General features: G+C 51.5%; 4 protein-coding genes across 4 annotated transcripts; 2 read left to right on the forward strand and 2 right to left on the reverse strand.

Annotated features, from left to right (window-relative positions):
* Window positions 1-2,465: 2,465 nt before the first annotated feature.
* Window positions 2,466-3,382, reverse strand: BJY04DRAFT_177151 (uncharacterized protein). Its single transcript, XM_073709565.1, has 3 exons — window positions 3,316-3,382; window positions 3,110-3,224; window positions 2,466-3,018 (listed from the first exon to the last, which is right to left on the reverse strand). The coding sequence occupies exons 2-3, from the start codon at window positions 3,202-3,204 to the stop codon at window positions 2,568-2,570; spliced, it is 546 nt and encodes a 181-aa protein (XP_073576863.1). The 5' UTR covers window positions 3,205-3,224; window positions 3,316-3,382; the 3' UTR covers window positions 2,466-2,567.
* A 1,751-nt stretch (window positions 3,383-5,133) lies between these two features.
* On the forward strand, window positions 5,134-7,061 carry vosA (the record flags this gene model as incomplete). Its single annotated transcript, XM_073714757.1, has 10 exons — window positions 5,134-5,183; window positions 5,275-5,342; window positions 5,422-5,491; window positions 5,553-5,698; window positions 5,755-5,803; window positions 5,907-5,953; window positions 6,013-6,121; window positions 6,179-6,506; window positions 6,604-6,726; window positions 6,792-7,061. 10 exons carry the CDS (start codon window positions 5,134-5,136, stop codon window positions 7,059-7,061), a joined length of 1,260 nt encoding a protein of 419 aa, XP_073576864.1.
* Window positions 7,062-7,611: 550 nt separating this feature from the next.
* BJY04DRAFT_213013 (uncharacterized protein) lies at window positions 7,612-10,347 on the forward strand (the record flags this gene model as incomplete). The annotated part of the gene is made up of 1 exon (XM_073714758.1): window positions 7,612-10,347. The coding sequence occupies one exon, from the start codon at window positions 7,612-7,614 to the stop codon at window positions 10,345-10,347; it is 2,736 nt and encodes a 911-aa protein (XP_073576865.1).
* A 91-nt stretch (window positions 10,348-10,438) lies between these two features.
* Window positions 10,439-15,661, reverse strand: BJY04DRAFT_227266 (uncharacterized protein; the record flags this gene model as incomplete). Its single annotated transcript, XM_073718592.1, has 4 exons — window positions 15,540-15,661; window positions 11,949-15,434; window positions 11,367-11,599; window positions 10,439-11,297 (listed from the first exon to the last, which is right to left on the reverse strand). Exons 1-4 carry the CDS (start codon window positions 15,615-15,617, stop codon window positions 10,439-10,441), a joined length of 4,656 nt encoding a protein of 1,551 aa, XP_073576866.1. The 5' UTR covers window positions 15,618-15,661.
* Window positions 15,662-15,910: the final 249 nt, after the last annotated feature.

The following is a 15,910-nucleotide window of genomic DNA, read 5'->3' on the forward strand; positions in this document are numbered from 1 at the left end:
GAAAACCAGGAATCTCACCCCCGGCGCCAAGGATGCCAGCGCTGCATCCACGACGCAGTGAGATTGGGAGATCTGTGACCTATCACTTTTGCCCCATCCCGGGCCCGGGAGATGTTGATCGCTGAGACGGCGAGGCCCGGGCGAGGCGAGAATCCCTGAATCCCTGACACCCTGGGCGGCTGGGCCTGTGCATTGGAATCGTAGATGCAAGGCGGCGCGCGCGGGTCCGGAGACAGGTCCGACGGATGCATGCAAAAGTACAGTTGGGCTGTGATGTGAGATATCCAGGAATGCGCGCTTCGGTAGTTCTGGAGTCTAAATTGAGGTATATGCAGATGGCGTTGGCTATTGGGTGGGGTTCTACCTATGAGATACTGCTGTTTTGCTCATCGAGAGGATGCATCTTGTTTAAAGTACTGTACAGCTAAGCAGAGGTGGTGATCTTGGATCTGTCGCGCACGGAATTCTCGGTCGATACTTGAGGTCTGATACTAGGGAGTTAAGTACGGGGGTAGTTTCATCGCACTGACGGGACTCCTTGGTGGTCAGAAGAAATACGGTTCTTCTAAAGGTAGATAGATTTCTTCGCATCTTTCGCAGCAAGTAGATACTTACTAATAATAAGGCTTTGTCGGTCGGCGGTTCTATATTGGCTGGGTCTCGCTTAGCGCTGTCACAGGAAGTTTGGTACGATCCCGAGAGCCAGATTAAGCATAACGGAAGCGTAATTAAGCGCCCTTTGCAACTCTGGTTCATCATGGAGTTGCTCGGCGATCGCTCTTGGGCTGGACTTTTCGCATCATATCAGGATGGTCCCAATGATTTCTCGTTGCAATAATGCTAAAGAATTTTGTTTGTCTGCTGACGAGATTGGAGGGACAGGCAACCGCTAGTCCCGCAAACACTTCATCGTGCATTTTCTCGACCCGCACAACCTAGGTGAGCTGCCACAGAGCATCTCTTCGCCGTACTGTGTTTCAGAAACAAGTTGGTGGCTTTTGGAACATGTCCATAATTAAGACATATTGCTTGCTAAACAAGTAGCTCTTGTCATTAGCGACAGCTGATGTAGCGATTTCGAGGCCGTTTGATGGGGAATTGACTGATTCTGCTGGCGAACCCACACAGCTGGTCTCGGTGTTGGTTTGGCGCAAATTAGCTTGATCCTGACAGGAGAGTGCCCTGCGCAATGTTCTCCTTATGAACCGCGCTGGCGGCTGTCGATCAGCGAATGGTTCTCGCCCTCTTTTCTTCCCTTCTGGTTTCCTTTCCTCGTACGGTGTGCCTGATGTATGGATTTTGAATGCGCAGTCTCAGGCCCGCTCTCCACCGGAACGTGGCATAACCATATGCTCTGCGCTAGAGCACTCTGGTCACCATCAACTTACGGTGCAAGCCATAACTGTGGCGGATGATAGAGCCGTGCAGTTGGAGCTAACTTCCTGACATCGGCTGCTTTTCGACGAGTCTCGTTCACAGGTGAATCGGCTGCTGCGACCTGCAATGATGCAGCACTGGAAGCACTAATTATGATAGGGCGCTAACATCTTCCTATCCCGTTTCGATAGTCCGGTTTTGATGCTTTTTCTCTCTTTGGTTCTCTCCTTGTGTTTTCCAAAAGAGGGGAATGGTAAAGGAGGGGTAAGTTGTTGGTTTCTATCCTGCAGGAAACCAAGCCCTGAACGACCTAGGTCCCCTTAGCTCATCTCGCTCTTGCGCGGCTGTCACATCAGCTGTTCGTGGAATCACACACTGGTAATCTCGTTCCAAAATCCTGATGTCACGGACGCGTTGGAATCCAGGTAAGACACATTGACTTTCCGGCCACTGGTAGAGAAACGTCTATCGGCATGGGCCGCACTGTCTGGACAATTCTCCCGGTTCAAACCGAAAGACTGTGGAGACAAAAACTATCAAAAGCCCTCTTATGCGGCTAGATGCAGCTGTCACCTGTTAGAGTCTGGGATTCGTGTCCTGTATGCATCCGATAGTCCGTCGCCAACTTGCGCAGCCTCGCAGATCGACCCAGCGAGCAGGTTCAGCCTTTCAAGAGATCTTGAAGGTACCTGAGGACCCGTGTTTCAATGTGATCAAGAGTCCCTCGGGCTGCATGGGTCGCAGTGTAGCCCGCCCTTGATCACCAAAACATCTGGACCAGGTAAAGGTTGGTTGGCGTTCGTCCACGAGGATCCCTCTCTTCAGACCTTTGAGAACGTCGTTATGTCTCGTATCAATGTCGCTCATCTCGATGCTGTATCGATCGAATTGACCGATCGGTGCCGAGTCTGCCGACAGTTCAAGCTAACAAGCCTGCGCAGCTCAAACCAATCATTCCAACAGATCACTTCTATTTCTGGGCAGCAGATCTCTGCAATCTGTGTGTTAAGGTGTAGGCGATGTGATGCATCTACCGCACTAGATCCCTCGACCGCAGGAGGCGCAGCCAGCTGTGTCGAGACTCGACAGCAACTTCTCTCCACGACTGCACCTTGAGAAAAGTCCCACTCGCACTACCTTTTTCTGCCTAGGCTACCTTCAGAGAACCTAACATTGCCATGGTTATATTATTACCCTCGTCTTCTTCTGACCTCTGCGTTGTTGCTCTGAGCGCGAGCTTGAGTTGTCTGCGAATCGACTTCTTCGCTTTGAGCTTCGGCTGGAGGTGCAAGCTTCTTCGCAATTGTGCAGGTTTGTCTACCATCTATGAACGGCATTTTATCGATCGGGGCCCAAGGCGACGAGTTGCGACGGAATTTCCACGGAGAAAGAAGATACGACTGTCGAAAGTGAGAGGAAGGCGGCCGTGAGACTCGAGCTTGTCGGCCTCTGGAGGGGCAGCTGTGGCGCATTGAAAGAAATCTGCTCACGACAGTCTTGCAGACCGGGCCTTTCAGAAATAAAGAACGTGATTGGTACCTCACAAGATTCCAACGACTTCTCTGAGGGCGGATTTGAGCCCGTGCACTGCTCGTTTCTTCTTTGTCTGTAACGCCGCATCGACTCGACAACCGAAATAAGGTTTGTGTTTTCCACGAATTGGAGAAGTAGTTCGCTAGGACAACCTGGCTCAGTTCGTGATTCAGTGGCTAATGATGATTCTGGAGTGTAGGGAGGGCCTTCAGAGTTGGTGACCAGGAGGTGGGGGAGGGACCGATTCGGGAAGAAGGAGATATCTACGTTGAAGGCTTTCCGCTCATAGCGCATGAAGTACGATCGAAGTTTAGGTAAGTACAACACAGACCCAACCAGCGCGGCAACGGCACTTGTTTCTACTGGGCACTGCATAGATGGAAGATTCATTGACTGGAATGCTAGATTTGCGCGCACAACCAAGAGGGAAAACCCCCCATTGCCCCGGATAGACGTATCTACGGGGGAAGGCTGCAGACCCTCTGTGGCGGACAGAAGACCTGATCACCTGCATAGCCGGGCTCCATCTTCGACTGGCACACAGGCCAGCCGTTAGACCTGTGGACTGGGGCGTGCTTGGACCAGCGACTGAGTCGCGCGTTGTGGTTTGCCCGCAAACGCGGTGGATTTGGTGCTTAGCTCGATCGGTCGTCAGGCGATCTGCCTAGGCAAGGTAGACTTTCAGGCTTGCGCAGGTCGCCGAACTGAAAACCGACCTAATTTTCTCTGGCTTTCCCCTCCCGATCTTCAACAGCCGTTTGGGACCTGCCAATGTGTGCATCATCTCCATGGTCCTGCGGTTCACGACGGATCATCAGCACTTGATATACACTTAGCCCGCCTACTCAACCGTGGTCGGCCTGACGACAAGCGACAAAGCAGTTGAAAGTTTGGGGACAAGTGCTCTGTCGACTGCTTTTTCATTACTACACCCTCGGAGGGCGAGTCTGGTACAGCTCCACTCAGGATTATTTGCCTGGCTGAGCGCAGTCGCAAGTCGTCTGATCGATCTTGGTAAAATTCGAGCCGGAAACCCTTTTTGACACCGCCGTCATTATTATTATTGAGCCTATCATTCGACGATTCAGATTATGACTTTTTGTTAAGCCCACGGGCTGTTGAGTTTTTAGTTTCTGTGCGTCAGAGACCTCGACTCTTCCGGAGGCGACTTCCAGACCCATCGTTCAGCTACTGTCTTATCATCGCGTGGCCGTGTGTTCCGCCACTTACTGCTCGCCTTTTCACTCTTGCTACTACTACTACTACCTGATACTGGATGTCTGGATCCTGACCTCATCTGCAACCCGTTTTACCGATCTGAATTTGCAGTGCTATTGGATAGTCGAGCCGCACGGTCGGGGCTCCTCTACCAGCTTCACCACATTTCCATCATTTTTCTTCCTTCGAGGGAAAGTCAAGCAGTTGAAGCTCGATAAAAAAAGGCAGCGTGATTGAGAAACAAAGGGGAAGATTGACTGACTGACTTGAAAATCACGAGGGAGCGAAAATTAACGGTGGAAAGACGACAAGAAAGACAGACGGGAAAATCCCAAAAAAAAGTGAAAAAAAGTCGAAGACTCTAAGGTGTAGTTTTTTTGACTTTGAAATTGTGGTGAATTAGAAATTCCTCCGCCTGCTTGGGGTTAAAGTTTGTCTGGAACCGTGCTCCTAGTGGGCAGCAGCAGCTCGACTCTCGAGTCTTTCGGGCTCTCATCGCAAGTGCCGCTTGCGTCCTGACGACACTCCCCCATCCCCAACTTTCCCGCTTGCGGTACATCAAGCAACCCTCAATCTCACTCTCTCGTTTCGGACGTTACACTCCTTCATTTTTGACCTCCCGCTCCACTGCATCAAGCTTGTTGAGTTGAGTTGAGTTCCGCCTGCAGTTGGGCTGGCTCATTCCCGTCAAATCATACTACCCGCGGTGCCCATCTTTAATTCCTCCCCTCCAATCTCGACTCCCCACTACAGTATCATTTCCGCAGCTTAACGACCCAGCTTCTCTTCGGCGTCCCAGGGTTTCGCTTCCTTGCTTCTGCTTCCACTTTCCCGTCAACTTGCGCCGACCCTAGCTCTGCGTTTCTCTTCTTTGCAACTACCTAAACTCTCGCAGCAGAGCCCCGGTTCAACCCCGTTCTGGTTCACGGTACTCTTCCTGGCGGATATCCCGTCCTTTGGATCTCTCGGCTCTCTTGCCAGTATTCTCTCACAGAGCTCGCCTTGATGAGTGCGGCCACTTATTCTGATCCTTCCCTGTCCCGACCTTCTCAGAGGTGCGTCTCCAGCTCCAGTCAGAGCGTTGAAGCACCTTCAACACTCGCTGGACTTTTTAGTTTGCAATAAGCTAACTTTACTACTTTGCAGCGATGACTTTGACTTGATCGTCCGCCAAAACCCCAGTAGGGCGCGAGTGGCCGGGGGGAAGGAGAAAGGTACGTGAGCTCGTTCTAGCTCGCTGTGTGCACTCGAACGAACGAGCAACAGCTGACCGTCGGGCTTGACCTATTGCAGAGCGCAAGCCGGTTGACCCGCCGCCGATTGTGCAGATCCGAGTGAGGGACGAAACGACCTACCTTGCTCAGTAAGTTGCAGGATCTTTATTTGCTGGTGAGATCTAGCTACTAACGGAAGGGCGATGCTAGACATTACCTGCAAAGTCCTTACTTTTTCATGTGCTGCAGTTTGTACGATCAGCAAGATGATGCGCCGGCTGCCATCCCGCCGTCTACAGCTTTGACTGGGACTTTGGTTTCTTCGCTGCACCGGCTGAAGGATGTGGACAACACAGGTAAATTGCTGTTTCTAGAAGCAGGGAGAACAGTAGCAGGCTAATCTGTCATCTAGACGGTGGATTCTTCGTATGGGGCGACCTGTCAATCAAGATCGAGGGAGAGTATCGGCTGAAATTCACGCTTTTCGAAATGCGAAAGTAGGTCAACCTTGAGCTTTGGCTCGCGGCGAACGAATTGAGCGTTCAACTGATATTGTGGCTCTAGAACGGAGGTCGTGTGCTTGAAGTCAGTCTTGTCAGATCGATTCACCGGTAAGTTTTTTCTCCCCGACTCTGCGTTTGATTGATCGATTGGCGCTGATAAGGTCAAGTCTCGCCGCCGAAGAGCTTTCCCGGAATGGCCGAATCAACCTTTCTTTCCAGATCCTTTGCGGACCAAGGAGTGAAGCTTCGGATTCGAAAGGAGCCTCGAACACTAATGTGAGTGAAACTTGGAGACTGGCTGAAGTGGTGATTTCAACCTAACAGCGACTGCAGAAAGAGATCGGCACCACGACCTGAAGAGTTTTCGCAGGGTCTTCCACCACGTTCACCGGAACGACCGTCCATGCAGCTTCCTGCGAGTGGTTATCCCGCGTCGGCATACCAGACGACCAATAGAGAGTACGGGGGGTATTATGCGCCTGTTAAACGTCAGAGAACTTCTATGGACTTTGGAACCCGGGGCATCTACGACGCAGACGGACGGATGCGCCAGATGGAGGGATACCCTCAGACTGCAGCCATGTATGGGCAGCCAGGTGGTTATCCGAACCCGATGATGCCAGGATATCCGTCAGGTCACGCCGGAGTTCCCGATTACGCGGTTCGTCAACCTCAGGTCCTCTTTAACCTCGCCGATCAAGGACCCCAAGGCCCAAAGAGCGAGGACGATTGGCAGCAAAGTACTTACTATCCATCAGATGTCATACGGGCTTCCATCGTCTACTCAGGTTCCCCAGATGCAAGATCCTGCGACTCAGGGCCGGTCCAGTCAGCAGGCAACGATGCAGTCTCTGGGAATGGTGAATCAACCGGGCACACCTGTATGAGTTCTTCGGGGCCAGATTATTTCCTAGAATAAGCTGACTTGGTGTATATTTTTGCACAGACCCCGGATTCGACCAGAGCGATGATGCAACAGGGGTATCCTCGATCCCAGTACTCTACTAGCTCGACGGTCCTTCCACCCTTACAGAGCCGCAATTACCCCCAAGGCACGAACGGCGCGACGAGAGGTTATTACGAGCAGTCGCCCCAGTCGACACCTATACTCCCCTCCCAACCCCTTGGAGCACCAAGCGAGGCCGATCGCTACGGTGTCACGCCGGGCCAGACGGGGTTTGAGCAGCCAGGCTCAGCGAATGGGACACCTCGGTGAGGGTCTTCATTCCGGGTGTTGCACGGCTCTTTTTCATTTCTACCATTATCTTTTGTATTGTTTCTACGCTCAACCGCCTCTCCGCTTTCATGCTATGGGTTGTGTGATTTTAATAGACTGCCGGATGGGAATCATGGGTTCTATGCTTAACGGGGATACACGGCGCCAGCGGGGATTAAAAGGGACAAAGGGAACCGTACGAACAGATCGGGACTGGTTGGCTGTTTCCAGATTCGGCTTTGCGTTGTTTGTTTTCAAGGTTTCTTTACTGTGAATTTCTAGGGGAAAGGGTAAAGGTAATATTTCAATTCCTTGTATATATCCTTATTGGTACAGGGCTATTTGCTGCTAGACACGCAATGGACTGCTTTTTTTTTCTTTTCTGACCGGTGGTGGTGGTGGTGGTGGCTTCTGTTTTGAGTGCCTTCTAGTAGGTAAACACATGGAAGTGTCCCTTTCCACTCTCTCCCCACCTCTCTTCCTTCGCCTCCAGCTTCCCACAATAATTCCTTCATCGTCAGTTGGGGCCGGCCTTGGTCATCAGCTCACCATGAACACATATCACAGAAACTGTGACCGTTTCTCTGCCCCAGACTTGCTCGATTTCGACAATCTGGAGATCCGATGCACCTGGAGCGGGTTATATGAAGAACTGGCAAATCTCCGGATCTCTCTCGAGGTACGTGCCGGTCATCTCGTTGCTCCTGCTCAATTTCTCACCAACATGGCTTTACCACAGGTTCAGTGCCTTCCCGGCACCCAGTTCCAGCTGCTCAACGTGCGCGAACCGAATCTGTTCTTTGAAGACTCCTTTATAGAACGCCTTCGGGGAGGTGAACAAAGTGCAAACTCTGGAGACGAGGCATATCCTCCTCAAAGTCCTCTCTTTGGGTTTTCCTCTCTAGCAGGAAGTGCCACTGAGAGTTCGGTTACCCGTCGCGAGACTCCGTTCACCGATACTTACAACTCGCAAACTGGTCCAAGCTGGGAGGAAACCAAAGAGCTGTACGAAGACAGCGAAAGCAATCAAGATAACTCCGAAACTGGCAACGTCAAATTCGAATCGGACGCCTTCGTTTCTCCGATGTGCTCCGCAGCTTCCGACTCGAACATCTCTGTATTAGACAGCCCAACAACATCGCGCAAAAGGAGCGCTACCGATGCCGACTTGTCTGACTCTGAGTTACATAGCAACGCTGTGCTGAAGGACATCACAAACTGCAGGGCCCGTCATACAAGCCCAGTCAAGTTAGCAGAAGAGGGCACGGCTACGGACAAGCCAATTTCTGAGATCTTATCTCTTAGAGACATTGCATATCCCAAAAGCCCTGACAAACCAAGACCAACCAGGATATCGAGCTCGGCAACCACCGATGAGAATGCTAGCCCTAGGAAAAAGCGCACTGCTGATGCCACGGAACATTCAACAACGGGAAAGCCTGCGTTGTCAGTGCTGCACTGTCCCAAGCTAAAACAGTCCCAGAAACCTAGTCTCATCCCGAGACCGATGTCAATCAGCCCTTCGAAGGCTTCAGCATTTACCGGCGCAGACACCGTGGTAGGACCGGGCACTTCGATCGCCACTGAGCCGGCGATCTACGGCGCGAGCATAGAATCAAGCAGAGAATCGCGAGTCCAGTTTCAGACCCCAACCAGTACTACGACCGAGACGGATAGCTCCGGAGGTCAGCGACTGTCGCCCGCGCTCTCAATTCAACGAACTTTCCGATATGGGACCCCTTTCAGGGCCCATAATATGTCTGATGCTAAAGTCAGAGATATCGAGTTAGGCGGTGCGCCACATAGTTTGAGAGACCTCAAACAATATCGTGAGGGTAGCGACGCTGGAGAACCTGAGCCGTCCTACAGACCAGAGGTGTATACCGTAAATGGTCTTATCATTCTTGACAACTCGGTAAAGGTGCATCCGGGAACCTTCAAGATCACCATTACAGCATCTTTCTTTTTACCCTTGCCTTCTCATGAAAAAGGATGGAGTGCAATCGAAATATCAGGTCTTCCAGGAATGAGGAGTGGCATGAGCGGATTCTTCTTGTTTCTTATGCCTGATTGCCATGGTTTAGAGCTTCGGACCACGAATCTCAACAGAGCAAAGATTGTGGAGAATTGTTTCATCGCTGAGTTTGTGAATGCCCGAAATCTCGTGGTTCCTCTGCGTCGATGTGATAAAAACTTTTGCGGCGAAGTTACCGACTTCGCTGTGAACCAGGAGATTATAGCTCACAGCGTGCTTGAACCGACAGCCAGCAGTGACCATAGTGAGCAGCCGTTCGTGCGGAACAGGTACCATGCAATGTGCTCCATAGCCCTGCCCAATCGCTGCTACTGGACTGAAACATTCGCCATATCGCTCTATCTTGACGGAGGTCCAGACGGGGCCTTTCACTGCGACCTGACTTCTCAGAGAGACGGATTGAAGAAGATCAATGTCTCTAAGAAGGGCGCTGTGATAGGTGTTTCCCGAATATATGTTACTTGTTGCCCGAAAGACTTGGAAACGCTTTGTGTGAGCTGGGTAACGGAATTTCCTGGTCTCAGGGCCGCATCTTGGGTCCCTCGAATTTACTCGACGTCTCCGACCTGTGAGCAAAACAGGGACAGTCTCCGGTTTATGCTGTTGGAAGTACTGAACGATCCATCGTACCTTTACTCCGGAGTTGACGCTCCCGAAATCGTACCTCAGACCAAAGTTGAACAAACCCAGGAAGATACCGAGAACGTTGAACTCTTGAGACAAGTACACTGGCAGCCACTCTCGGTTTTATCTAGCATCTCGTGGGTGAAACGAAAGATCCAAGTGCAGTATATACGCTGCACTCAAAACTCAGACACTTCTCAAAACTCGGACACTTCTCAAAGCTCGGATACTTCGCTCAAGCAACTCCTGATTGTACTCTGTCTTGCTTTTCTAGGGTATGGACTCGTTCAATCCGCGAACCTCAGCCGCAAACATCTCAGGCGCTCGATGGTTGAAACTGGTTTACAGTGCGCAGAACTGGGGAGTGGTATACTAGGAGTCGAATGCCAAGGCCAATTGCAAAAGGAAGATACCGGAGACCAAAGGTTCCCGACTGAGTATGTATCTGCATTGGAAGGTCATGATGCTATCGCAACGAATAATGGAAATCTGAAAGCGTCCGAGGTATCGGACGAAGAGCAGAAATTGCAGAAGGCGGGCAACGGCGGAGCTGATGTGGACTCGGACTCTTCAGTCCCGCTCAGAGATAGGGTTGACTATTGGCTTGGTTGGACAGGGCCTGTCTAGGGAGGCTGTAGCGTTTTCTAGGTGTACATTACCACCTGTTGGAGAGCAGAAAGTATGATAATAGGTAGTAATATATGAAAACTGTCGGTACTCAGTTACGAGGTCCTGTCTGCTCCAAATGGTTTAAAACTTCCTCAACCGCCCACTTCAACAGCTCAGCCATTGGAAGAGTCCCCTGGCCAGGAGCAACAGTAACCCCGACATCACTCCGCATATTGACCCCCTGCCCTACCCTCTCAATCAACTCATCCGTATCCCCAATCAAATCCAAAGACCCTACCCTTTCGTCCTTTTCAGGAAGCAACAACCAAGCATGGTCCCTCACATACCTCGGCCACACAATATCATCCACATACCCCGGCGGATCTGTCCAGAAATTTTGCGCCGGACGATCATCCTCCGCATCCAAATCCACCTCTTCGAGTTTTTCTTCACCTTCGCCTGAGCCCGCCTGGCCCTGAATACCCCCCTCCGACCCCCGCTGCGGTAACTCCGGCGTCGGCGCCGGCCCAATCGTCACATACCCGCTCCTCTTCTCCCGCCTCCCCTTGACAAGATCATAAGGAGCAGGGAGAAAGATCCTAAGATCAAGCTGGTCATGCACGCTCCGCAGCCCATGCATCTCACCACCGGGAAACGTCCTCGGAGGCGCAAAGAGAAGAAATCCCTCAAGCAGAGCGAGCGTGCGTCGCTCTCCCTCATTTCCCTCCGCGCCGTTCCCTTTCCCTAATCTCTTCGATACGAGAGCCCGTAAGTCTCTGATCAGGGAGTCGTCGACGCCAGAGTCCCCAGAGACGTCATTTAGATCCTCCTTTGAGCGGAGGCGGGGCGGCAGATGCCCGTTTTTGTGCACGTAGGTTAGCGCGGAGGTTAGGAAGGAGATGTCCAGAGCGCCGAGGCAGTCCCAGTCTTGGATTGGGGTGCCGTTGGGGAGAGTTATTATAGGAATTCTGCATTGATCAGTATTTGGCTTGAACTCTCTGGGGAGAGGAGAGGGGACGGGAGGGAAGTGGACTTACTTATCGTCCGGGTGGTAGAAGTCGTCTTCGTGGATTATGAACGTTGAGATGTGCGGACCTTCTTTCGAGCCGGAATCGGTTTGTTGAGGCTGTTTGGAGAATATGCGCTGTAGGAGTCGCGCGAGGGTGGTTTTCCCGCTGGATGAGGGGCCCGAGAGGGCGATTATGGATGTTTTGCCCATTCTCTTTTTTTCCTCCTCTTTTGCTTGAGTCTGCAGATCGAGACCTTTCCTCTATGTAGCTTGTAAAGACTGAGATCAATTCATATAGTGGACTGTAGGTTGAGAGCTGATTTGATGGTCGGGTCATGCAGCGGGAAATGGTCAGGTGGGATGTCGTCTTTTGGTGGAGGTGGGGACTGTCCGGATTAGGTAATTTTGATACTATCCCGACGCGGGTCAGGGCTTTTCTCTAGATCTGAAAGGGAGTACAGATTACGGACTACTAAACATGTAAAAAGAGTACAAAAGAATATTACATCATCATAGTAATCATTACTCAACGGGGTATACAGAGATAGGTAACATCACCAAGTACCTCGACTAAATCAATTATCGCCACTCAAATTGGAGTCAAACCAACAAGATAAGTCGGAGACATACTCCGTCTCGGACTCGGCGAGTCCATAATGATCCCATTCGCGTCGCGGAATTGCAGTCGCGGGGGTGTGCGCCGTTTCGGTGACGGCGTAAGCAAATCCGGTTCCTGAAACCCAACCTTAGACGGGCCCTTCTCTCCCACACTGCGTTTGCGTTTCGTCGGTGTCGACGGGAGTATAGGCAGTTTTGTAGCGTCAAAGTTATCTGGGATCGGGAGGCGGTGTCGGTCAAAGAAGCCTGTTGAGTGGGTAAGATACGCAAGAGAAGTAGAATCTTCGGAACTGGGGAGCGGGAGGAAGCGCTCGTGCTGGATAATGTAACTCATGGTTGTGTCGTCGAGGAGATCGTTTTGAATTTCGTTTTCGGAGAGCGCCTTCCGGCGCTGGAGAATTCGATCCTCGAGGGTATCTCGGAGAACTAAGGTTTCAACGAACACAGGTCGGGTTTGCCCAATGCGGTGGGTACGTTTGATGGCTTGGCTTTCAATGTTAGGTTGCCAGATGGGGTTGACGATGTAGACCCGCGATGCGTGTGCTATGTGGAGGCCATGCGAGGCCTGTCGCAAGTCCATGAGGAGGACGCGAACGTGGTCTGACTCACGAAAGAGAGTGAGGTATTCTTCTCGAAAAGCTGCCTTTAGGGTGTTGGCGTAGATCCGGAAATCAATTCCGAGAAGTTCGAGGCCTTCGGCAATCCAGTAGGCGGAGTTATTGTTGTCGTAGAAGATGATGATCTTCTCAGCCTTGTGGTGTTCTTGGACCTGATCGAGCAAGTAGGTCAATTTGGCTGACGCTGTTGCCACCAGCTTAGTATCCATGAGCGGCGATTCTGGGGAAAGCTCCTTGTATAAGCCCCTGGAGAAGGTCTCTTTCGTTGACCTGCGCTTGACTGGGCTCTCCGGCGTGGTCTTCTTAGGAGCAGCTGTTGAGCCATCGAAACCTTCACGGTTGGATAGCTCGCTGCGAATCTTGATGCCTGCTCCGGCAAGACCCTCGGCAGGATCGCTCGCATGAAGGTGCTTTGTAACGAATTGTTGAGCAAGACGAGCTTGCGAGATACCAAGTAAAAGAGGCTCGTGGTCTGACTCCGCCGGATTCAGTGCCCAAAAGTTTCGCGCCTCTGCAGGAAACTCCGAAACGAAGACACCTAGTTCGTGCATTTTTCTAAAGCCGTCCCAGTTACCGGAGCTGAGTGCCGTTTGAGCGACCTCTACACCGTGTGTGAGGAGCGCGATGTCGTCCTCGGCCATCTTCTCTCGGTTATTTTCCAGATATCTCAACGCAACATCAACGGTCCCCTGCAGCTCAAAGTCCGAACCAGCCCACCAGAAGCCTGCTTGTCGTAAGTTGCTGATAACACGGCTGAGATGCTTCCTGTTTCGAGGATGAAACATGTAATCTTGATCTTGTCTCTCTGAAGTAACAGCATTGACAGCAAGAATGAAGATAAAAAGATTCAAACTTAGCTTATCGTAGAATGTCGGTTCGAGATGAACGACCTTGTTGTGTAGACGTGGCAGGGGAATCTCATTGTGAATGACCTCCATTCGATGGCGCACAACTAGGCTCTGCAAGGTAGCTCGCAAGGAGGGAGCCTTACGTCTCTTTCCATCAGGCCCAACCGGTTTTATATATGTCGTCCAGTTAGCGGGATCATCATTTTTGGAGTTAGACCAGGGCCTGAGATCCAGGAAATCCGCGACAATCAAGCGCAGTTTGTCAAGGTCTTTCAGTTCGCTGTCGACGGCCTTGCCAGTCTTCTTCCTCCCGCGAAGCACGACCGTGGTCGCCTCAGTCAAGTCTGTGTCGTCGGTATGTGTCTCTCGGGAAGCCAAGCTGACCTCAACTCCGTACAGCCCGCTAGACGGAGTCCCAGAAACGACCCAGCGTCTCTCGACGCGAATTTGGTCTAGCAAATGCACCATGTTCGTTTTTTGTCCGTGGCCAGCCACGTTGTGTCCTTCATCAACGATAATCCTCAGCCAATGCAATTTTGTCAATGGCGAAGGCTCCTTGCGCTGGGTCCAGTCTCCATTGCTAGAGTCATCCGCCTCTTTTTCGAAACGTGTTCTCGAGAAGAGGACAATATCATAAGCGAAGAGGTCGTCAGGCGGCGGAACCACGTCTGCACCACTCCGCAGAATGAGAACCTTCAGACCTTCGATGTGCCTTGCTATTTCACTTATCCAGTGATCGAGTAGATTAGGCGGTACAATGATCAACGTCCCCGAGCATAGCCGGACATTCTGCGCGGCCACCTTGGGATAAACTGCACCGCTACGTCCAGGTTGCCTTCCAAGCGGCGGAGGGATGGTGTAAGAGCCGCGGTGAGTTTCGCAAGCCTTGACACACTTGTCGTAATATTCTCCCACTCGCGTTAGATCGTCAAAATGTGCCTTCCATGGTAAAGACAGCCGACCTGCAGCCGCCGCCGCCATTTCAGAAAGACTTCCTGTTCTTGCCCTCACGGGGTTCTGCATCTCTTGGTACTCCAAGGGAACATGCGGAAAGTGCCCACGAGTGGCTAATATTATGGCCAGGCAGATCAGGGTTTTGCCACAACCCATGGTCTCCGCAAGGATCCCTCCACATGCCTCCGAGTACGTCTTCTTCTCCCGTGCAATGCTGCCTTTTTCGCGGTCATAGTAGTATTCCTGGCCTGTTGGGCTCGTACACGGCTGAAGTCGAGGGTCCAGCATTTGATGTGGTTGCACCTCTCGTTGAATCATTGTCGCTGCAGATCGCCGTTGATAGGGGTAAAGCGGGGTTTTTAGACCAGAAATACCAGTGAAAGTCTGCCCTTCAGGGGCGTCATAGTTTCGGAAGGTTGTCGTAGATAGCAAATCTACCATGGCTTGTTTGGCGTATGGGTCTCGTATCGTCTCCACGACGGGGTTAGGGTCCTTCAGGGTATTGAAGATATACCACAAAGATTCATCATCGGCACTCGCATATGAAATATCTACTATTCTCGCATCTGTCTTGCCCTCCCCGGCCCATGCTTTAGGCGAAGGATCTACCTTGGACATAATGGCCTTAAGAGCTCTTCTCAGCGCCGTACTTGACCGCGGGACGAACTTTCGGCCAACGTCATCAGGCAGAACATAGACACGGACGAACGAACTTCCAGAATACCGCTCATCTTGATGAATGGTGGTTCGTATCCAGTTATGCTTTTCCAGACTGGCGATTTCTGCACCGGGAAATCCAGAAGCCGGCCTGAGCCCGGTGGCAATACCCGACTTTTCAAGAACACCAACCGCAATAAACGAATCCAGGTTCTCAAGCAAAATTGCCATTTCGGACTTTGGCATCTCTGCTGGAGAGTCTATAGGCACTGAAGTCGCAGGTGTAGATGTGGAGCTAGTATTGGTTTGTGAGGTGGTTGGGGAAGATGGTGGCTGCAGGTATGGGACAGCCATTATCAGGGCCGGGTCTTGAGAGGCCACAGACTGAGTTGTGTTAGTGTTCTGTATCTAGGTGGTAAGTCAATATTTCCGAAATAGCCGGGTCTGAGCAGTTTTATAGAACAAGGCTCAGTGTACCGGTGTCATATCAAGGTAGCAGGAACATACATTGAGGGGAACTGAACCATTTGATGTGTTAAGGAGTGCTTCAGCACAGGGCTCCCCATCAACAGAGTTTGAAAGCATGTCTATAAAGGCTCAAAGGCTCAAATGCTCTATTGATGCATTTTATGGATAATAATGAAATGACGGGGAAAGAAAAGAAGGAAGGATGGTGGATGGATAGGTCCCTGAGGCCTGAGGCGATAACCCCAGCCGCAGAACCATTGGTCAGCGGGATCCACTACGCCGCGCTTGACCACTTACCTCCAGTTTTGCAGCCTCAGGCACTGAGTTCCGGATACCACTGTAGTCTGTGGCAACTAATATTACGGGGGAAGATTCTGGTGAAGAAGACTTCAATTACAAGTCCCAATACG

This window comes from Aspergillus karnatakaensis, assembly GCF_047715665.1.
Source record: "Aspergillus karnatakaensis strain CBS 102800 unplaced genomic scaffold BJY04scaffold_2, whole genome shotgun sequence".
Classification (NCBI taxonomy): domain Eukaryota; kingdom Fungi; phylum Ascomycota; class Eurotiomycetes; order Eurotiales; family Aspergillaceae; genus Aspergillus; species Aspergillus karnatakaensis.